This window comes from Mycteria americana, chromosome 1 (genome assembly GCF_035582795.1).
Source record: "Mycteria americana isolate JAX WOST 10 ecotype Jacksonville Zoo and Gardens chromosome 1, USCA_MyAme_1.0, whole genome shotgun sequence".
Classification (NCBI taxonomy): Eukaryota; Metazoa; Chordata; class Aves; order Ciconiiformes; family Ciconiidae; genus Mycteria; species Mycteria americana.
The window spans coordinates 122772827-122797044 of record NC_134365.1 but is presented as its reverse complement, the minus strand read 5'-3'; the positions used below and the strand labels follow the sequence as shown (position 1 = coordinate 122797044).

At 39.1% G+C, this 24218-nt stretch overlaps 1 protein-coding gene across 2 annotated transcripts in view; it reads left to right on the top strand.

Annotated features, from left to right (window-relative positions):
- DSCAM (DS cell adhesion molecule) overlaps window positions 1–24218 on the top strand; it is a 401510-nt gene that overhangs the window by 296821 nt on the left and 80471 nt on the right. For both annotated transcript variants that reach the window (XM_075518956.1, XM_075518964.1), the window contains exons 14-18: window positions 1383–1453; window positions 8419–8659; window positions 10319–10465; window positions 12227–12382; window positions 20988–21121. In XM_075518956.1, the coding sequence (XP_075375071.1) occupies window positions 1383–1453; window positions 8419–8659; window positions 10319–10465; window positions 12227–12382; window positions 20988–21121 (749 nt within the window). The remainder of the gene's footprint in view (window positions 1–1382; window positions 1454–8418; window positions 8660–10318; window positions 10466–12226; window positions 12383–20987; window positions 21122–24218) is intronic.

Below are 24218 nucleotides of genomic sequence, written 5' to 3'. Positions count from 1 at the left end.
TGTAAAAATATTTGGGGTCTTTCAAGGAAAAGTCAAGATTTTAAGGAGCACCTTTTAAAACCCATTTTTAGGATCAAATGCTTTGCTCAAATTCCACTACATTATAATATACCCGGAGAAATGGCATTCATGTTTGTCAGCAGGGGGACAGTATCAAGGACAGGATTCAAAAAATTCAGAGAGACCTCATTTTTGCCAGTGGACTTTTTCCTCTTCCCCTTCCTGTACATTAATGCAAGGGGAATGGAAATAAAGTTCTTTCAACCCTTGGAAATTTCCCATATGAAAGACAGTCAAGAATGGCACAGAATAGGGCATATTTAATAACCTAAACATATTACAGGCTGTATTCTGGGTCTCTGCTTTCATCAGTTAAAGCAAAATGTTCTGGTTCCTTTCACCACAGCTGTCATTTACTGCTGCCCCACCTCTAACAGCCCCATCTCACCCTTTTTATTGCTTTACTTCCTTTGTCATGCTATTAAACTTAAATTAATACCTTTTACTGAGGCCATATTCTGCATCAAGGGAATCCTCTACAGCAGCTCGAGATGACTCCATTCGTTTCTTCAGATCTTTCTTTTACAATGATTTACCTTGCTGAGCAAGCAATTTACTTCACACCTCTCCATTCAATCCCAGCCAATTCTTGATCTGCTTTGTAGCTGCCCAGCTGACAAGTAGGTTCTTCTAGACTCAGGATCCTCTTTTTTCATTTGCCTTTAAAGCATCATGCACACCCTTGGCAGCACATCGATAGTACAGGCAAATAGACTCAGGCAGGGGCTGCAGCTTTTTCCATCTGGCAGTTATTTTTTGCCTGATTTCCAGGCTGGGATACTTACACTGGGGAGTGGGAAAGGGTAAAGTGTGCAGGTTTTTGTGTATAAAATGTTTGATATTTGACTGAATGTGCTCAAGCTCTCATGAACAAAGGGGATCCCACTGGAAAGTTTGTGACCTGATGAAGGCCAGCTGAGGAGCTCCTGTCTCACCTGCTTCCAATGGGTTCTGCTGCCTTTCTATCACCTACAGGGTTCTGACTGCTGAAAATATGTCTTGCCTATTTACAAAACAGAAACAGCATTGTGAGCATATCACTAAAAAAGAAAAGTCACTACTGTTCACTCTTATTTTATTTGCCAGGTTGCTAAGTTTTGGCATGTGTTGTATTTCACTGTTGGCCAGAGATGACACCTGAATGCGGAAGATGCTAGGCTCTGGTTTTGTTTGATGAAGTGGTATCTTCAGTTTCCCATATGACATTGACTCAGTCCAAATCTTTGTGATGCTGGTGTGTTAAGTGGGTGACATACCATGTGAAGTGCTGAATTCTGTGTGCTGTGAGGGCCAGTTTTGATCCATCTCTCCTCTCTTTGCAGCTCCTGATGGTCCACCTCAGGATGTCCAACTTGAGCCTATAACTTCACAAAGCATTAGGGTCACCTGGAAGGTAAATACACACAGCCAAGAATACAGACTCTGACAGTATTTTGGTGCATTCAAAGAGATTCCATTGATGGGAGTATTATAACAATTGTGGATCAGTTATTTTATTTGGGAGAGACCTTGCAGGTAGCTTTGCTGACAAATCTCTGGTGCATTATGCAAAGAAAGAACCTTCCATTGGAGAGTAATAGGAGCAGCCGCTTGCCTGTACTGATGACAATAATGTTTCCTACTGCCTTCCAATTTCAGAGGTAAGGTTATGTGCTTGGAAAATGAGCACTCACAGAATTTCACTGTGGTTTTGGGCAAAATCTCCCCAAACCATTGGAGCCAATGGAAGTTTTTTTCCCATTGCAATGGACTTTGGGACAGAGCCTTACTGAAGGCATGTCTGCACAGAGAGAGCAATATAGTGTCCATGAGAACTGATGAATCAGAGCAACTGACTTAAAAATATCAGCAACTGATATTATTTGAAAATCTGGCATGTCTTGTGATTCAATTCATTTTTTCTAGTTTTTGCCTGGTGTTTTGACAACCACAGAATGTTTTAAATGCTTTCGGTATGGTATCAGAAGTACTTAAACCATGTTTTAAATGGTTTTGTGCTATATACTGCTTGTACATTTTAGCGGACAGAATAAAGCTATGTAATTACAATGTGTAATCTCAATATGAATGGCAGTTTCCAAATTGTGTTGATAATTCCATATGGTTATTCTGAAATATGTAGTATTGAGTGTTGGAGTAGGATGGTGGCATAATAGTCTTCAATTTCTGTAGTGATGTTAATTACTCCTGCAAATGTGGATAATGTGTATTTTGCAGCATGATATGGACCATCCAGAAAGTCAGGATAGTAACAGTGAGCTGCTGCTTATTGACCATATAAATAACTATAGGCTGCTTTTTTTTTTTTATTTATACAATAAATAACCAGCACGATCCTGTGTTAGTTTTGAGTTGGTTCCTGAAAAGACAGGTTTCTGTAGTGCATGATCTCCATACAGTGCAGGTGGACATATAACTACTGAGATGTCAAACTAGTACAGAGGGACCTCAACTGTCAAGATTTTTTTAGTAGTTCAATGGTGGTTTAAAAATGGTAGATTAAAAATTCTGTTTTGATGAGGCATTTCAGTATTAAGCCTCAAAAGCAGTAGTCTTTATCAGACCTCTTATGCACAGGTCACAAAGACAGTGCTGATTCTTGGACCTCATCCACATCTTAAACTTATATCAGTGTTGGTTTTCATCAAATGGTTTTCAAAAACCAAGGCTTGTGATCACTAGCCACAGGTTTATGTGATGGCTGAAGTGAAACACAACAATGTATTTATAAAAAACATACATGAAGCATGGATTGAAATGCGGCACACAGTCAGTAGAGCAAAGGAAGCAGCTATTGAAGCAATGCAGAGTGTATAGTGATTCTCAACAACTGAAATAAAAGCTTAATGGGTTGGGTTTTTTTTAAAGCACTCAAGAAGTGTGACTGCCATCGGATCTAGTCACCTACAACCTCCAAGCTTCTATGCATGAACTTGTTTTTATGGATTTATGGCTAGGCAGATTGAAAGGCTTTGCTTGCTTTTTTAAAGTTCACTTTGGGGGATATTTTCAAAAGCAACAAGAAAAGATAGGCACCATTGGTTCGCTGCTGGAGTTTATAGCTGCCATTTGCGATTCTGAAGATTTGCTGTTAAATTTTATAGATGCAGATGTGTGCAGGCAGCTACAGGACAAAAAAAATTTCCACGCCTACATTTCAATAACATTGTCTAAAATATGATTCAATTTGTATTTCCAGGCCACTTCAGGTGCAACTTAGTGTCCTGATCTCCAGGTATTGTCTGGGGAGTAGAAGCATGTCAAAAGAATAGTTGGAGCTGTATTCTCAAGATCATGTTTGGAATTTGATTTGTGAATACTTGTTGAGTAATGATCAGTATCTAATATAACAAAATAGTCACATTGCCCTGGCAAGTCGCGTGAGCTGAGCATAGAGGTTGTTTTTCACAATTGGAGTTAGCTTAAGGTGTGAGCTGCCTGTGACCTTGGAAATGTCTGCTTGTACCCATGCAGCATATATCCAGACCAGGAAAGGTGGGTCCATGCTCCCAGAGCTGTGCATCCTGGTGAACCTGGTGCCACGCACTGTGCAGATGCTGGCTAGATGTTTGGAGTTTGCTGTGGACTGCACTACCCGACTGTACCCCCAGTCTCCAATGAATACCCAGTCTCCTGTGAACCTTTAAGATATTATTCCCATAGACCCAGTCTTTGTTAAATCTGTTCAATATTTTAATTTATAGACCAGCAGTATCTGACATGGTCAAGCAGCACGAGAGGCACTGTGGCAGTGAGATGCTCCTGGTAGCTTGTCCTCTAGCAAAGTGCTAGGAAGGCACTGCTGGCTCTAGCCAGAGGTAGCCTATGGCCCCATCATGCCACAAGACCCCGTGGGGTGCTGTTTTGCAAGCAGCAGAAACTCTAGAGGTCTGCCCCTGAAAGGATGGACAGCAAAAGGCACCGCTGGCACTTCAATGAAATTCTGCTCAGTGAGGTCTTTGTGCTGTCAAGCCCCTGTGTGCTCAGCTTGAAAACTGTGCCTTGATTTTCAGTCATTCCTGTATCTGCTGGTAGGTTAGCTCATCTGATGGGTGCAAAGTTTCTCTGTGGTGCTGGATGTAGTTGAAACCTAATTGTTTTCCTTGACTTTGAAGCTCCTTTGCAAACAAAGGTGAAGTCACGGAGCTGCCTTACTGAAAGGTTAGTGCTTGCATAGTCTTACCTTTACTGGAAGAATTATTTCCTGAGTGACAATTTGTAACAGGTGATTAAGAAGTCCCCCTAATTAAGAAGTCGCAAACCAGGAGTGAGCCATTCACTTCCCTTGAATTATTGCAGTTTTCTCCTGGCCAGAGCAGTTTTAGTCCATTACTCAACAAGGTACTTTAAGACGGTCCCACAGACATACTATAGTTCGGTCCCATGCTGAATCCTGACTTTTGGGTAGGTCCCTAAAATGCACTGCTGTGCAGAAGGCACTCATTGCATTGTGCAATACAAGGTACTTAAGAACAAAGAAACACCCCATGAGATCAATCCTGTATTGTCATGGAAGCAAAAAAGGAAGAAAATAAACCCAGTAATAACCTGGTCATTTTTATTTTGGAGGCATGTGGAGCTTTTGCCATGAAAACCTATGATGACATTATACAAAAGGGATTGTGTTGAGAACCATAGTTTTATTTAAAGTTGGCAAACCTCATTTAAATACAGACAGTGTCAGTAACAGCAAAAGGAGCAAAGAATAACACATCAATTATCTTTCATCTTGTATTAAGTTCTATTTCTGTAGCTTGCTACAGTCATTAATCTTCCTTTAAAGTTTGCCCAGTTAAGCAAAAAGTAACCAGTTTTGCTTAACTATAAAACTAGTTAAGCAAAGTTTTATAGGTCTATGATCTAGTTAATCCCATTTCTATGTGTCCACATAGAACACTGGGTTTCAGATTGAATTTTTAAATAATACTCAGCATTTTCTGGTAGTTTAAAATGATGCAGTGAGAATGGGAATGAAACAGGAATTCTCATTTAGAAAAGAGCATGAAAAATTATTTTTTCTTGTACTACTTTACAAGGTAAATGAACCCATTAAATTTAGACATGGGAAATATTCCTTTTCCTCTTTATGCATATACATATGCACACAACTATAAAATGGCATACTTTACAAAAGTCATTGATACTCTATTTTACAAATATTGGATTTTATGAAATAAGCAGTAAGATCATGGACTGAAACTTACTTTTTCATAATGTTCTACGACTACTGACAAGGTTAACAATATTTTTCCCCATGAACACTTAGTCATGGACAAATGTTGCTTCACTGAATTTTCTACCGAAAAAAATGCATCTATACGCAAGAAGACATATATATCAAATATGATTTATTTGTGCAAAAAGTCAATCCAAAATGAAGCATTTTGATAGTACTAACAAGGAACATTTGAAGTTTTGCAGAGCAGAACATTTCAATGCTTTGTTCTGAAGTGACTTTGAGCTTGTTTTATATTGTATAATGTTTCAAAGTGGAAAAAAATAAAGGAGTAAAATGTTGGTATTTTATTTAAAGAAAAAATTTCCTTGACCTAAACCAAGTATAAAGATATTTCATGAAAACTGCAAAATTTGCCATTTTATTCCAATTCAAAATGAGAAAGTATATAATTGCAGAATTCCCAGTGAAGAGGCTATTCTGGCTATAGTCCTGCTCTGAGAACATTTCAATGTGTAGTAAATGTATGATTCAGTTTTATCATTATGTGCCATCTATTTTACAGTATGATATATGTGTTCCAATATATGTGCTATATGTTTCTGTAATCTATTATGTACAACGTGAATGCTCGCTTTTTCTTGGTATACAGTGCATGCCTTATGATATATAGTGTACGTATACACAGCATCTTAATGTGTGCTGTATGTGACAGTAGGCTGTGTATGCCATTCACAAAACAATAAATGCACTACATTATGTGGTGTATGTGTTTTATGCACGTTGCTTGTGATTTCAATGTGCAATGTGTGTTTGTTTTAACAACTTTTCTTCAAAAGCCACCCGTGGTAATTCATGGGAATGTTCCAGCTGCAGCTCTTAACTGGGAGAGGCTTTAGATCTTGAGATGTGCAACAGTGTGCATATTAATGTTTGAGACAAGAAATCTCCACGCAGCCTGTTGAGGATTTGACAAGCTGTGATGGAATCCAACACTGATGGAGAGAACTGATGTCCTGACATGATTGAACTGGTGCCTCCACACTGATACACATTTAAAAAAGAGACAGTGACCTGCAACGTTGTCTGAAAGCAGTCCTCCCTGTAATAACACTTGTTTGACTTGTCTGCTGCTTTGTGCAAACCATTTGTCCTTTAGTCAATTTGAAATGTTTAGATTATGTTAGTTCAGTCTTTTTGCCCCTTCTCATCAACACTGACAATGCCTATAAAAATGTAGGACCTATGCAAAATGCTATGGCTAGTAATAGAATTTGAAATCCTTCAACTAATGAAACAATTCATGGTGAAATATTTAATTATTTAAATGTGATAAAGTTGTTTTCTTCTCAGAATTAATGAAACAACATTATCTTATGAAGATATCTCAATCTCAAACAAAAAAAAAAATCTGACCTTAGTTTCCACCCCACTGTCCAGCTTAAAAAAACCCACCTTTTGCAATCATTTAAAGATCACGAAGCCATGCAGTTGTTCAGAATAGGTAACACACTTGCAAACAAAGAGTTTTGATAATAAAAGACCTACATGTTTCTAAAGAAGCTGGGGTTTTTTTGACAACAAAATACAGAAATATTCAAACAGGAAACAATTATACTGTTAGATTCCAAAAAGACAGTTCTAATCCCTGCAGTGTGCCTTACAAGGCGCTCAAGACCTGAATCTCCTAATTCAGTCATCTACGTCTGAAGGGACAGCACTGCGCTTGCAGAGAGCTTATTGGTACCAGAGGAACTGAAGTACTACAGTGGAAATTATATCCTTGCTTCAAGTTTTGTTTCTGTTTCTGAAGGCAGGAGGGAGCAAAAAAATAAGGCATCTGAAGAGGTAATTCAATCAGTCAGATCCAGCCAGTGATACATTTTAAATATGGAGAGGGTGCTGGTTTTTGCAGAGCAATGATTTGTTGGTAGTGGATGAAAGGCAAATCCCACGCTGGTTTTATTAGCTCCAGTGAGACTTTAGTCCAGTGGACTATTAACTCGCTGAAACAGATAGATCCTGTGGCAGAAAAGAGTATTCTTCTTGAGAATGTGTTCCTCAGTAGATTTAATGGGATATAGTAACAACAGACATCGCTGCCTCTGCTGGTTTAACTCATTGCCGATAAACGGCGTCACAAAGACCTTTTTTATGGGTCAGTGGAACAGATGAGCTTGTGGGCATCTGGTGGGAATTTGAAAGAGGTTTGGAGGATTTGAAAGAGCTTTTAGCCCATGGATTATAAACTGTGCCTTAAAATGTTTACATTAATTATACCTCATATACGTAGAAAATTAGACAGGAACATTATCACATATTGAAATTAGTCCAATACTATTTAAATTGAATTTTAATAGGTATTTCTGTCAATAACAGGCTTTTTCCCTGAGTTGCCAATCCTTGTTTTACTCTAGACTACATTTTATATTGCAGAGTACAGAAATGATTTCCACTAGTCAGGTACAGGGAATCTTGCACTGTGACTGAGAAATACGGCACATAATTATGGCCAACCATTTTGTACTGTCCGTATTCTTGAGTGCCAGATATTGTACATCTTGTTTTAGTAGCTATTCAGTATGCAAATCCCTGCTTTCCAATTCATTATTGCCTTCAGCACTCATTATCTAATCATCTTTCCACACTACACACTGAATGAACAGAAGCATATTTCAAAGCACAGCGTAAAATTTTCCTAATGCATCTAGCTGAATCAACTTATGTGACTGCCTTCAACAGATCAATAAATGCCTTACTAAAGATTTAGAGAGCGAATGGTAGGGCCTTCTGGCACAAACACAATTAGTAGTGAATGGTAGGCCTGTAATGCAAATATACCCTTGTCAACTCAACTTTGATTGATTCACCTGATAAGAGAACAAAACATTACAAATTCAAATTATAACTCAAGAATATCTCCTTATCAGATTTTTCTGTGTATGAACCGTTTAAAGGTCTTTCTTTTAGCACAAGAATGCACAAATTAGAACAAACTGCACCTGAAATTTATATATCATGCTACTACTTCATGTGCAGGTATTTCTGAATTGTTACCTAGAAATAGACTTGCATTCGGTAGGAAAAAAATGTTGACTTTGTGTATATTTCAGAAATTTTAAGGGGAACAACTTGACTTTGGAGACATGTACTCAATGTGTAATCTTTCATTTTCTGTTTAGGCTCCAAAGAAGCACTTGCAAAATGGAATTATTCGTGGATACCAGATAGGTTATCGGGAGTACAGTGCAGGGGGCAATTTCCAGTTCAACATCATCAGTATTGATACCACTGGGGACAGTGAAGTTTATACGCTGAATAACCTGAAAAAATTCACCCAGTATGGCATGGTAGTCCAGGCTTGTAACCGGGCTGGAATAGGACCTTCTTCTCAGGAAATCATCACCACTACTCTTGAGGATGGTAGGTCCTAGGCAAACAGCTATCGTGGGACATATTATTATTTCTTTATTTGTTTTTACCTTGTTACATTTATTGCTTGATTAGTGATTATTATAGTGGGATAACAGAAGACCAGACTTTACAGGTGTTAGATACAGTAGACAACTGGATGGAAAGAGACTGGCCAATGAGCATGTACAATTTGAATTGCAAGAGATGCAGAACCATCCAGGTAAATAAATATAACACTACTAATGTGATATATCCTGCTGTGAATGATATTGACTAAGACCATAGCTTTCATTAAGAAGCCTATTGCTGTGGTGTTTACATATTTGCAGTGTTGTGATCTCATCATAGCTTCATGGTTATCTCATCATAGTTTTGAGATGTGAAGAAGTAAAACTCTGAAAGGTGAAATGATACTGTTAATTTTGTTGGCTTTCTTTTGTTTTCAAATGAATGTGCTGTGAAACCTAGAGCTCTTGTACTGCACAATGCTTTATCTTGTCAGCATAGAGACGTGTGGTTTTTTCAAGGATATTCAAACTAATGAGAGAAAAATCATTGTTATTTCAGACAAAATTCAACCTATCTAATCCAAGGAACAATTTAGATTTTTTTTTTTTTCCAAACTGCATAAATAGTACTTCTCAAACAATGAGAGGGAGTCCTCTAGTGGAAAAAGAGAATGATTCCATATCTAAAAAGAGGCCAAATATTTTAGAGGAGTATAAAAGCAAATAATAATCCTAAAGGATAGTTTAGGTCAGATTTTCAGCTACTGTAAATTGGCATCAGTGTACTGAAGTCAGTGCTAGCTAGGAATCTGACTTTTTACATGGGGGAAATGGAGTAGCACACATCTAAACTTCTCAAGAGCTACAGATTTTGAGGCATCCACTTCATGGAAGGCTGGTGTTTTTCATTTACTCTAAATGTTTCTAGGCCTAGACAGATCACTGCAAGACCTCAGAAGGCAGTATACGCATACATGCATATCTTTTGTATTATAATAAACAGTATTTTTTTCTTCAGAATCCGGCATGCTTACTTTTTCCGACAATGTTTTTTCTTGGTCGTTACTCAATTTTGGGTCCTTCTCAGAATTAAAGATGTCATGAGCTTTAAAAGCAATGCCAAATACTAATACTGCTGTATTGCTTTGATACTAAATGGCCAACAGAAAATGCCTTAGATTTGGCTGACTTCTTCCAATTTTTCTAAATGTCAGTGAAAATATTTAATGAACATTTTTTCCAATATTTTTTAAAGAAGGGTCTGCTTTCCCCCACCACCAATTTTAAAGGAACATTAGAATTGTCCAGAAAGATGGCAATTTGGCTGCAAACTTTAAAAAATATATTTAAATTACTTACAGAATATTCTGCATATTTCAGCACTAGGACATGTTTCCCTTTCAAAAGAAGCAACAAAAAACCTATTAAAAGACTAGTCAGCAAGTGGGGAAGCAGCACATCAAAAGTCATTCCAGGGAAATCAGCTGCACTTGCAGAGACATGTGGACTGTAGCAAGAATAAAGGTTTTGCATTGTTAACAGTGTGTAAGTGCTAATTAAATAACGGGTGGTGGGATAGCAATGAAAATTGAAAGGGTAGCTGAAGGGTAAATATTGAGTTGTATTCATTGAGTTAAAAATGGTGAATATCTTATTCCAGTGCCCAGTTGCCCTCCAGGGAACGTGCAAGCCACTGCCACATCACCAGAAACCATCTCTATTTCTTGGTCAACACTGGCGAAAGAAACCCTGAATGGGATTCTGCAAGGATTCAGGGTTATCTACTGGGCCAATCTCTTGGACGGAGGTGAGAGAAATCAAGCTATTACCAAGTAACGAGCCATATGTGGCCTTTATATCATTTACTCTCTGCTGTGAAGGCATTGTGCTTCCTTTTCTCTTTGGTTTAGAGAAAGCTTTCTCTACCTGTGAAGGAAGCCGTTTTCTGTAGAGCTTTAACAGAGCAGCAGGCATTGCAAAGCTGCCTGGAGGGGCCCTGGGGGAGGGCTTCCACTGTGGGTTTGCAACACTCCATAGACCTGCCATGGTACCCAAAATGACCTGAGCAAATTTCATCTCAGTTTCAAAGTCCAGAAGGTTTCTTCTATAAAGAATGATGATATGAACCTAGAACATACCTGCCCAATCCTGTATTTTATTTTAGTTTGGTTGGTTAGCTGCTTGCTTAGCTAGTTGCCTACTTGAGATGTTACTGCTTTTGTTTGAGAGGATGCATTTCATCTCCACAGCTGAGGGCAAAAGAAGGAAACATTTTTGGAAAAGGCTTGTTAGTTTCATGCCAGCCTCTTTTGTTGTGCTTGTGTTTCCTACTCTTAGCATAATTCCTAGGGAAATAGACTCCTGAGCAGAGAATGGGTGAAATGATCAAAGGAGAAATGAGATACCTTACTAATCTGTAATTTATGACATGATGATAATTCTATGTATGGTCCTTTCTTGTAAATTAAATATTAGTAGGTTTGAGATGCACATGCCTTTCTTCCTATTTGTCCTGCTGAATTTTCACAGCTCTAGGGCAATGAGCTGTCTCCCTTCTTTTGCTTTCATTCATCAGGATCATAGTTCACTCTAATATGCAACTGTCTTGCAAATCCTGGCCTCTGTTAGTGTGGCAAAGGGAACTCGGAGTGGAAATTAATCCAGAGGCCCATTGTTATTGCTGGTAATGCTAGAGTAAAAAATATTTGGAAATAAACCACCAATTCCTTTGTACATTTAAAAATAAATATTAAAAATGTATGAGAAGCATACATGAAAATGTAGACATGACGAACATAAAATTAAATGTTTTCAGTGATGCCTATAGTCTTTGGATCAGATATTATGTGAATATTATCAGTGCACATCGAAGCTCCTATGTGATGTCCTACAACATGATGAAAAAAGATGATGCTGATGCAGTGCTTAAAACTGGATTTTCTTCATTTGTTGAGCTTTATTTTCTGCCCTAAATATGTTTAAAGCTTTTTTGCCGTATGGGTTGTACTTCTTAGCTTGCTGCAGAAAAGATTCACATGAAGTGCATCATCTTTCTGCAAGTAAATCTGATTTTACTGTGTTTAAATCTATTGTTAGCTGGTATTACTGCCATCAAGTGCTTTGCAGCAGCACTTGCTACATATTTTAAAATAAAGGGGCCTTTTTTTTGTTTTTCCTTATGAGAAATGGTCTTTCTTAAAACCAGAAAACCTTTATGAAGATAACTGACTTTCTCATTTTTGCTTTAGGGAATATTTTGCAATAATCTCTTCTTGTTATCTATTCTTTATGAAAAATCTTATTACTTGTAGAAATTTTCAATTCTCTTCCCTGTATTTAAAAAAATTGCAAAAACAAGTTTGAAAATGAAAACTAGGTCTGCTTTGAATGGTAAGAAGTCAGGACACAAACGAATTTATTTTAATTTATTATAATTAATTGCTATTTTATAATAATGAAGCATTACTTCTCTGGTACACTCTTTAATCCCCAAGATTTCCACAGTAGGTATCAATAGCTGGGAGAAGTCTGAACTTGGCAATAACTCAATTTCCTTTTTATTCTATAGAGCTGGGAGAGATAAAGAATGTCACTACTACACAGCCATCACTAGAGCTTGATGGCCTGGAAAAATACACTAACTACAGCATTCAGGTGTTGGCTTTTACACGAGCTGGAGATGGAGTGAGAAGTGAACAAATTTTCACTCGCACTAAGGAAGATGGTAAGAAGTAAAACATTTTCCATTCCCACTTCCATGAAATGTTTGTATGTCTCAGGCTTTCAAAATAGTGCAAATATTGTACACAAACATACAGAGTGAGATTTCTATCTGGAGGTCTTGAGTAAGGAGCAGATGGAGTAGATGCGCCCACAGCTTTGAAAACAATGTGACTGTTTCCAAGACTCCAGTTCAGGTGAGCCAGAAGTTTGTAGATAACACTAATGATCTGAGCAAGTTTGTCTTTTTTTTATTTTCAAATACTTCAGGATCTTATTTGAGAATTTTGACAGGGCTTGAGTTAATTCTTTCAAAGTGATTGAAAACAGGGAAAGGAGGAGAGACTATTCTGGGATGATCTTATATAATTTATATGCTTCTAAGAAGATTTTTTTCATTATATATTTAAAAAAAAAAAAAAAATCCTCCAAACACCTCTTCCCTCAAAAGCAAAATGAAGAACAAAAATCTCTTGCCTTTGTTCATAGACCAAAGTATGGAAACTTTAAGTCCTAATGCTGAAAGTTTAAGAAACTTTTAATCTCACACACACACACACACACACGATTTCATAATCACTTTCTTGTAATTTTAACTATGGAAATCACTTCAGGTTGCCTCAGTATGATGCCACATACTGATCTATTTCTCAAGGACTAGAATTTCAAATTCAGGGGGAGTTTTGTCCCTAACCTGTTTAATGCCTTGAAAACCCCATGAGATGTACAAACACATCTTCAGATCCCTAAACGCTTTTGAAAATCTGGAACAATAATTTTTTGGCAGAAATAAAAATGCACACAGTCCTAGCAATGAAGTTACTTGAATAATGCTTGATTGGTAAATTCTCCTGTGAATTATGCAATGTTTTTTCAAGGAAATTAGTCAATGGATTTTCCTTTGTAACTTATCCAGTTTACTGGTCATTCATGAATATATGAATATATTTGTCAATATTTTATTTGTAATGAGATTTACAAAAGTGCCAGGAGAGTAGGTTCAGTAGATTAACTGACTTGATGAATGTTTGGCATTTTTTGCCAATAAAAAAAATGAGTTTATAAATGTTATTAATTTTTTCCAATAAAATATTAACAGATTTATTCTAAAATTTACATACATTGTAAGGTCACCTGGCCCCAACTGTATTTGTATCCAGGGGATGCAGTATAAATGAAAATTGGACTTCTAAAATGTTCTCTTACATTATCAAATGAGTTACTTGTTCCTTGTTCTATTTTCATGTGCTTAATACTTTCCATTACTTTGATCAAAGTTGAATTAACAGCAAAAAAAGTAAGTGAATGTCTTATAGCTGAGAAATGTGAGGAAATTTAGGCATATAGCAGTGTTGGTTAATGTAGGTCTGCTTCATGGACTTGCCGGATGTAGGTATTACTGAGATGCTGCATCAGCTTGCAATAATGGCTCTGTTTAAAACTGTCTCAGGGTACAGCACCTAGTCTGAAACCGTCATGGACAATTTGCTCAGATCTAGACTTGTGTGTCTTAAACACTGAATGTTAGGTCATTCTGATCCCACCCTAAAGTCCTTTAACAACTACTTTGGAGCACTTAAATCCTGAGTCAGATGTTCTTGAGACACCCAGTGCTTGGAGGCAGATGGTTTTATTCCAAAAAAAAATCTAAAAAATAAGAGAACTGTAAGTTCTCCGGCTGCATTTTCAAGTAACTTTCTGTCAAGTAGATCCCAGCATAGCAACTTTTCCCTGAATACTCTCTGAACACAAAGGCTCTCATCCCAGAGCCTTTGGACTGGGACTTAAGCCACCAGCAGACAGGGGGATTGTCCCACCCTGCTCCAGGAGCTCAGGAACAGGCAGGTCTCAGGGAGATACAGTTCATGTCAGAGCACCCCTGAAGACAGCAAGAATGTGCTTGCTGGTCTATGCCTTTGAGCAACATTGCAGCCTGCTGCCTTATGTGTCAAATTGGCTAGCCAGTCCAATGTCGAGGGACAAAAAGGAGCATTCTTCAAGAAATCCCTGAAAAGCCAACCTGTGGAGGCAACCCCTGGCTCCGGGATCAGCACTTCATGGCACATATGCTGGAGAAGTCATAACAGCTGTTTGGGAATGCCACACACTGGTTTCTGTTGAGTTAAAAACTTGGTAGGAGCTGCAAGCTACCAAAACTTGCCTGGGTGCAGATAACATCTTGTTTCTGTGAGAGGTTTCTTCAGCTTTTGGAATTGATCAGGTGGCAGAAGTGGTGCCAGCAGTACTTCTGTCTCTCACTGCAGACAACAAAAATACAGTGTTCCTGAAAGGTTGCTGACACTTAACCAAGACCATTCCCCTGCTCTAAAGAGGATCAGATACATCTCAGCCATCGCTGATACTTACTAACCTTTTCTCCAAAATTTGCAGTGATGAGGACTCCATAGGCTCCCTAAGTATCCTGTACCAGTTAAGGATCCACCATGATGCAATCTCTTTTGCTGCAAAGTGGGTTGAGTACTTCCCTCTGCCTTACTGGCCATCCGAAGGGTTACTGTGCCCATTGCTCCTTCCCCCAACACATACACCCGTCCATCTCCTGTGACCTGTCTCCAGTTTGCAACAGTTCTGAAACATCAGAAGCCCCGATTTTTTTCTTTTTTTCCTTAACTCACCTCTTACTAGTTTGCTTCTCCCTAATTCTTGGTGGTTCTTTCGTTCTCTCCCTTTCTAAGATCAGACAGGCCCTGAGATGTGGGAAGCACATAGACTGTGACCGTGTTTGGCTGCTGTGCAAAGGCTCATCTCTCATCTTTAATCCTTCTGGCAGTTCAGTAATAGTTCGCCCCAAGGCAGCGTGATTAACCTTTTCAGAGGTTTTCTGATGCCTCGCAGTGGTTCCACTCATTAAGTCTTTTGTCCAGAAAACTAAACTGAAAGGTGTTTTCAGAAAATACAATTATTTCATGTTTTGCTTCAGCTTCACAAGTTGTTATTAAAGACAGTAAAGGTGTAGAGTGGGATACCTAAAGGGCTGCAGTTAAACATAAGCTAAAACCAAAGTCCCAGGTCTAAACATCCTTAAGGCTGTGGAAGTTAAATGGGAAAAGAGCATTCACATTGCCAAACTATATGTGCCTAACAGGTGCCTCATTCCTCAGAAAGAACAGACATTTCTTCTGCAATTTTCTAAGAGTGTCCTGTAGAGGATTATTCAGTAGGACTAATTTCAGTGCACCTAAAAAATCCTGCCCTAAAATTAGTTTGAATACTTTCTCAGCATGTGAAATACTAATAATTGCAACCTAAACAGAGCTTAGATCTGGAAACCTTATATCTCTGCTCCCAGACCTTCTCTGGCTAAAATTATGACACAAGATATTCCACCCTCCTCTAATAAAATCTGTATATCTGAGATATTTTTAAGTGGCTGCCAAGCCCTCCACTTCATTATTACTATGAGGCCATATCACGCCATTAATTTCTTTTTTTTTTTCATTTCTTTTACATTAGGAGAAACTTTTCTTTGTAAAATCAAATGGTGCAGCATGTTCCACTGCTGCTGTTGAAAGGCAGATCATGGCCTCCTGTGAATCCTCTGTTGGTGTTCAGCTAGAGGCATCAGGCGCAGATTTCTCTAGCAGGCTTGAAATCTCCAATGTAACAACATAAGAGTAACCCAGGGAGTGAAACAGTCAGCCTGGATGAAACGAGTTGACGCTTCAATTTCTTGTAACGTTTGATACTGATTTTAGACACCAGAGGTCAGACGCTGCTGCTGATCAGCTTAGGAAATGGGAACAGCTCTGGCAAATAATAGGAAATGAGCTTTCCTTTTCAATGTGATCATATTTATAGGTTTTGTCTAGCTCTTTTTCCCCCCATTAGCCTTCAGAAAAAGAAACTGCTCTTCTTGAAGTTCCTCCTGGCAGAAAAATAAACCAAGCAGAAATGCCCAATTTTTAAGAATTCATTGTGGTTTTGCCTCCTACCCTTTCCACTTTACAGTTTCTAATAAGCTGATTGTCCTCTTCACCTGAGGAGTTAATTTACTAAATCATTAAAAATTAAAGTACTTCTTCAAATTCTCGTCCTCCCTGTGTTCAAAGTACATTTTCAAAAGCTACTCCACTTTGTAGCTTTGTAGGTTGACAAATTCCCTCTCTGTTTCTGCACTGCAAATGCTATACGAGAAAACTGTAGTTGAGGCAATGAATTTGCTCCCCATACATGCCCGACACATGACCCAACACCTCAGCCGGCAGCAGCACCTCTGACCTTGGGCAGAACTGGCCAGCGGAGGACACAGCCCCCAGAGCCCCCTCCCATGGAAGGCTTCCTGCAATTGGCAATTTGGCTTTCCTTTCCATGTGATCATATTTATGGGGTTTGTCTAGCTTTTTTCCCCCCATTAGCCTTCAGAAAAAGAAACTGCTCTTCTTGAAGTTCCTCTTGGCAGAAAAATAAGTCAAGCAGAAATACCCAATTTTTAAGAATTCATTGTGGTTTTGTCCCCTACCCTGCTTTTTACTGTGTCTGTCTGGCAGAGGTTGCTTCTGGGGTTTCTGTGATGCAGGAGGATGCATGTTTCTCTCTCATATCAGTTTCTTTTGAGAAAATGCATTCTTATGCACAGAAAGCTGTTTGTATATCACAGAAGACTTTGCTCAGTGCAGCGGTGCTATCCTTCCAGCTCTTCTCTGCCACTGAGGTCGGCCTTCAGAGCAAGGGGAAAGCTGCAGCAAGGGAGCAGCAGGGACTAGCTGCAGGGAGGAAGGAGGAATAACACTAAACCCCTTTGCCAGCCTCCTTGTAAGATTCTGCCTGAATCCAGAGAGATTTTCATCCTCGCCTTTCTCTCTCTGGACACCAAGCTTCCTGGCGATTGGCATTAGGGAGATGGATGCACAGATACCATCTGATGAAGCTTTATATTTCTCCTGAAATGAATAAGCATAAATCCAATCACGTGCACGTTCAGTACTCTTTGGAGCAGAGCTCTGCTTGGGCTCGTTCAACTGGTGAGGATGGCTGTGCAGTTCATCACCTGGGCGTTATGATGGAAAATTGCCCTTAATGACCCCTTAATGCATTTTTTTTCTATTGTCAGTGATCTCCAATTTTATCTTTTTGACTAACAAAAAAAGGTACAGAATAATAAATGTTACCTTTGTGAAACTGGCAGGATTTGATAGAAATGGTGTGATTAATACGAGGCCAGCTCAGAGTGAATGAGGGGTGGACAGCGCATGCGAATGTATTTCAGCTAGCATAGGTCTAAATTGTAGGTGGGATATGTACATGAACAAAGGCAGTACGGCAGCAGTCAGGAGTTTATTTTGTTTTGTTTTTCATAAGTAACAGTCAATAAGATAGTCTTGTGTGGTGCAGAATTAAAAATCTGTTATAGAGCAGGGTTCAGTTTTCTGATATATTGGTGATACTGCTCTTAAATGCACTGCGCTCTGTGCATTTGCCTCCCTGCTGTTCAGTACTGTGAAGAAAAATGGTGATAATCTCTCTGCTTATGAAAAGGGGAATGAGAAAGTTCCTGGAGCTCCTCCCCATTGTCCGGCGCATCTAAATGCTATTTCCCGGACTAGTTGTATCAGTATAATTGCCTTCTCTGTGTTACCATTTCACTTGCACTGTCAAGAATACAAAGTGTTCTCCTCCACATGAAAGCAGCATGCTATTTCTGTGTCTTTCAAAGCCTTGCTAGCTGGAGAATGAGGCCATCTTTGATCTTAAATTTGCCAAATCTGCTCCCTGGAAGGTTGCAAAGTTAGCTAAAAGCAGTCCTCGGCTTCTCTGTACTCAGTGCAGTTGTCCTCCAGCTTCTTACCATTATTTTACTCCTGGTAACCATGGAAAAAAGAAACTATGGTATTGTGTACATTTAGCTTGTCTTTGCTGGGATCTGTGGGAATCAGTGTGCTAAATAACGATTCATGGAGAATTCAGTAAGACAGCCCAGGTCTCCTGATATTGTTGTCTCATAATGACTGAAGCTGATAAGGCTACAGGATGCAATGGCAATGAGAGAAAATACCTTAAGTTAGCATAGCAAGACTGGTGTCTTTCCTCTCCAAGATAAAGCAGGCACTGCATTCCCCCACCACAACTTCTTCAGATACTTAAGGAACCCATGTTTAGTAGCAAATGTTTCAGTTAATGCTGAGCTAACTCATAATAATCTTGTTTAGGTCCAGGGGATGAGTTTGAGCAATGACTTTACCCTCTGGACAGAGGACAGTGGTGGTCTGTAAGGCATCAGATGACAGCCTGCAGAATTCTTTCTAAGGAAATGTAAACAATTCTCCACACACAGTCATTTCCACATGCACAAAGCAGCAAGCAAAGACAAAAAGAAGAGTACTAAATGAACATTCAGAATAATTTTGGCACCACTGCAAAAAGTGTTGCCTGATTCCAACCCCTTCACAACGAGATGGAGGGGTCTTTGGATTAGAAAAGCTTCAGAAATGTGACTATATGACTTCTGACTTTCTTTCTAGGCCCTCTTTCTGCTGGTCTGTATGCTAGACAGAAATACAGCAGTCCAATGGCAAGTAATATTTTCCACATATGTCCATTGACTGGAAAATGCTAGGTGAATTTTGAGTTAATCCCTCAGCAGTTGACAGCCATGACCAATTACCATCAGAACCTGTCCCTATAGATCACACCCTAATTTAACAATAAATTACTTTAACCTCATACATCTATTTGCAGTGATTTCCAGAAAACATTACTAACCGTAAAGGAATCCTCCCATGGGTTAAGTAATTACCCCGGAGAGCTAGCTTTCACTCTTCAGCAGTGGGAGCAAATAGCATTTCTAATGAGCTGGGTATAAATAACAAGTTGAATGCTGTCAAGCATCAATATTTACTCCGCATTGGATAGAACTGCTAACTGAATTAGCCCCTTTGCAGTGAGGGGTGGGTTTGCATGCAATTATAATCATGACATTCTCACTTGATGCCTTATTAGCTTTCTCAACACACTATAAATAGAAAATGCATATTCAGAAATGTTGCACTGAGTGGTGCCTGTCTGTCAGTTTTCTTACTTCTTCCAGTAGTACCTGTACAGATATAAAATTGAAGTTCTCCTTATATGCTTTTTACAACCTGACGTAGCTAGCTGCAGAGCTAAGCAAATTTAGACCCCAGGCTGTGTGGCTTCTCTTTATAGGCAAATTTTTTTACCACCATAATATCTACTTACTTAAATGAGGTAGAACAAAGATTAAAGATCCATCTACGATGATCAGCTTGCTGGGCAAGGGTATTTCCATCTGTATTGCACAATAACTGTTTTCTGTGAAAGTAAATAAAGCTGATCAAGCATTGAAATGGTAATTTTACTGGAAATTCTAACATTTGGGTTGTTTTGCTTGAAATGAGACAAAAATATTAGATTCTTCATGAACCAAATGTTCTGCAGAGAACAGAGTCCATCAAAATGTTTCATTTTGTCTTTGATACCATATGTAGTAATTTCCAGTACAACGTATCTGTTTTGATAATTTAACATGAATATTCTCCACATGCAGTGTTAAAAATATATTTCAAATTATTTATTTTTAGGGTTTTAAAAATATTTTAACATAATTTCCTGTTGACAAAAGAGGTGGGGGTTTTTTTCAGGAGACTTTAAAACAATTTATTCTAATGTTAATTGTAGCCCTTGCTATTTTGTTTAAGTACCAGCTTATGTGTAATGTGATATTCTAGCATGTAGGAATTTTTTCACATTAGTATAAGAGTGCTTCCAAAGTTGGAGAACATTGTACAGTGTATCATGTGTTTGAAAAATAACATATGCTCATGAAATTAAAGTCTTTCTCAAAATGCAAGTGTGCAAAGAGATAGAGTTAAGATTACGTACCAAGTTTTTAACGTTTCCTAGCTAAAGTTTTTTCTATGTGGTTTTAGAGAGGAGGGTTTTTTTCTCTTTTTCTGTGACAGTTTTTGGTGGCTTATACAGGTAGCTGCTGTAATTGTAGAAATAGGTATGTGTTCACATGCTGCAGTTCCAGATGGAGGTCTGAGCTGCTGAGGGCAAGGCTGGGGGAAAAGAGACTGTGTGGCCACACGTCTGCTTGCACGTCACGCCACTAGCTAGACCTGGGTCACGTCAGGCAGTGCTAACCGCGTGGGACTGCAGCTCATTTGCTCTCCACTTCATTAAATTCACAGCTCTACTGTGTGTGTCCATTAAACTGTTCACGTGCGTATTATTTATACAGCGAATAATCATTTGGCATGAGTTATGTCTTCAAAATTGGCAATTTATAATAATATGTTTTCTAGCAATTTTCACTGGTCACAGCCAACATATTTTCATGCATGCAGGCTGGGGGTAATACTTCACAAAAGTTTAACCATCAGAGGCAGGTTCTACCTCGAGGCCCTTTGAAGCAGAGCCTCTCCCCTCTTAGGGACAGGGGCACAGCCCTCCAAACCCTCTTCCCTGGCGTGGCCAGTGCGGAGGCTGCTTCCTAACACAGGGTGTCTGCCTTGGTCCACAGGGGCACAGTTACCAAAGCGGCACGCTCCACTTCTCCTTTTTGCTCCTCCATTACGCTAGGATGACTAAATGCCTGCCTTGGGCCACTCTAACACATCTTGTTTTTCCAGTTCCAGGTCCTCCCGCTGGTGTTAAAGCAGCTGCAGCTTCGGCCTCCACCGTCTTCGTGTCCTGGCTCCCTCCCCTCAAGCTGAATGGCATCATTCGGAAATACACTGTCTTCTGCTCACATCCCTACCCCACAGTAAGTCCCACAGGGTGACCACAGAAGGGCAGCACTGACTCGTGAGGCTGAAATTGTGTGTCTGCAGGTGCTCAGCGCGTGGTGCTTTCCTTGCCACTTCCTTTCCTGCCATTTGGTCTTTCCCCTAAGCAAGGGTGAAGGGGGACCCTGGGGCTACGGCGTGACTCAGAGTTGGTTTTGGTTTTTCCCACCTATAAAACTTTTGCAGTACTTAAAACTTATTGCAGAGTGCTGACTTACAAATCATGTCAAAACTCACAATTGAAGCTGAGTATCTTTTAAGGCATGGGTTTTTTTAGAATTTACTCAGTGACCTTTTACAGGACTGGCTGCAAGCTATGTAGATCCCTGTTGTAGCTGGAGACGGGTATTTATATACCAAATTGCTGAATCTGAGTGCTGTGTTCATCTAAGTTCCTACCTTTTTGGTTTGGGTATTTATGTGTGAAGGAGCACAATGACTTACGAACGAAGATATTTGCTTGTGAATAAACGTATTTGTGCCTGGAGTATTTGCCCACTCTAGGTCGGCATGCTATTACTTGCTGAGAAAGTGACAAGAGAAAAACGGAATTGAATATCAGGTATCTTTCTCTCTCTGATTCACAAAGGAACCCAGCTATCTTTAAACACAAGGGCCAATTGCTCTTTGTAAATACCCATGCATATTTATTTTAATATGCATTGAAAAAGTACTTATTTAGTTTTTAGGTTTTGATTTAGTTTTTAAGCAGGACTTCCCATCAAAGGTAGCATTGTAAGTTGCAAAATGTAATTTTAGTCTAACAGACAAGGAAAATATTGTTCCAGAAGTCAGAGGTGTTTGACAGGGAAATTTCCAAAGTGCCTCAGGCTTGTTTTCAAAGGTGGCTGAGAGAGAGGAAGGCCTGAGGGTATGTCTGAATAGGACCCTGTGGGCAGACACAGCCTCACCCAACCCACTCTCCCAGCAAGTGAACTAATTCTGCAGGTACTCAAGGGGAGACAGGGCAAAACACACATGTCCATTGATGGCTATGCTTAAACTGATACCTCCTACTATAAGCAGTGTTTACTGGTCACATCCAAAGCTAAGGCTTGGAGATCTTTGCTTCATTTATGTTTTGGGACTACTGACTCCTAACTCCATTAATTTAATAATTGTAGCCATGCAAACCAAACTGTCTTGAGCATACCGTTTAAATGTAAACTACCGAGAGACTTTTCCATGGTGGTTCGTACATTTCTATGGCACACAGTGGGTTAAAGAGGTCGGAGTTTACAGACTGGACCTTGCTGTTAGGACTCTGGTCCGAGTGGGGACCAAACGCTTCTCTGGGGGGTTGGAGAGAACACCAGGTGGTGCTGCTGGCTCTTGCTAGTTACTCACAATGCAGAAAGCTGCAGTGTTTCTTCCTGAGGCTTTGCTAGCAACAATTTTTTTGATGTTTACATCACCAGGGAAACAAACATCCTCGGCTAAAAATTTTTTCCTCTTATGTGCAGTTCGCTCATATGCAAAATTATTTTGTTAAGACTGCTTATTGTATGGTTACCTTTTGGAGTAGCTCAGTGATGGACAATGACAAGTAATAGTTACTCCTTTTGCTGGTCTTGGCCTGTACTGAATTTTACTGCTATATATTTGTGTTGTTCATTATGGCATGATGTGAGGGTATCACTGTATATCTTAGCCCAAGGCACTTGGAGGTGTTTGTGTTTTCTGTTAATTGTTAATGTGTACATGTATAGTTAACCTGTTGTTACATGTGTGCACGAAGGGGTGTGTGTGTACATATATATATGTACATACCTATATGTGTATATATATGGACAATATGTATCTATGAGGACAGTCCCCGTACCACCTCTCACTAGTGTTTTGCAGATCAGCATGACTTGTGGCTTACAGAGCAGGTCTTCTGTATCAGTCCTGTGTGGTGAGTGAGGCAGTGATCACACCCGGTGGTCAGTTTCCAGAAGCCAGGTTGGACAACTTTAAATAAGTGCAAGACCTCAGGACACATTTAATATAGGACACACTCCCTCAACTTTATTTCTAACAAAATGCTTTGTTATCTTTTATCCTTAAAAGGATTGTGAAATAAAAAGTTATTTTATTCAGAGCTAGCTTTGTGGTGAAATAAGTCCACTGCAGAGATGCTTGAATGCTAACACTCCTGTGCAGATACGGTCTATATATCCCAAGGAAGTTCTTGTATGATTCACCATTGGCAGAGACAAATAGTTGACAGAAAAAGTGGTCTTAAATTAGGGTGAGGAGGGGTGTGTCTTTATCATCTCTTCTGCCACCATAAGTAGCAAGCGCTGTAGTTGGAGGTATAGAGCCATAAAAATTTCCTGAACAAACTTCTTCCTTCAGTCAAAGCCCTAGTTGCAAAATAACTTTGCTAAAAGTCTGCCATGTAAGCAGAAAGACAAACTCAGTTTTTAAGCATCAGTGAGGAGAAAGAGAAAACAGTGGTAAACTTATGAGAAGGCTATATTCTTTGCAGATTGCATTTTACAAGCAGTATGTGTACGCTGAGAACAAGTTAATACAGTACACTTTAGACACTTAGGCTAACAAGACAGTACACAGGAACAATGCTTTCGTGTTTAAGTCAGCAACAGGAAAACAAGTTAACTCTGTTGGTCATACTGCACATATTTTTATTACAAAGCACAGCCTTCATATGACCCTGAGATATTATAAGATGAAGATTTGCTGCATTTTGCACAGTTCAGTTTGCTTTGCAAGGGTAGAATCTGTTAAAACTTCTGCTCCCCCTGTACAGAAGGATGCAGACATTTCCTTTTTAAATATTTTGAGTTCTAAGGACAGTATTTGCCTGGGATGTTTCAAGCCACAAATATGATTAATGTGTGAAAAATAAAAATTATTGTCTGCTGCAATCTATTCTCTAGCCAAGATAAAGGGCAAGCAAGGATCCAATGTCATACTGTTTAACTGTTGTGCCTGTATTATTGTATAGGCATTATTAGGCAGAACTTTCTCTTTTTTATTCTGCAAATATGGAAAAAAATACAGAAATATTACTTAATGGGTCCTTCATTCTTCAAATATAAGAAACAAAACATACCAGAATTTAAGTTA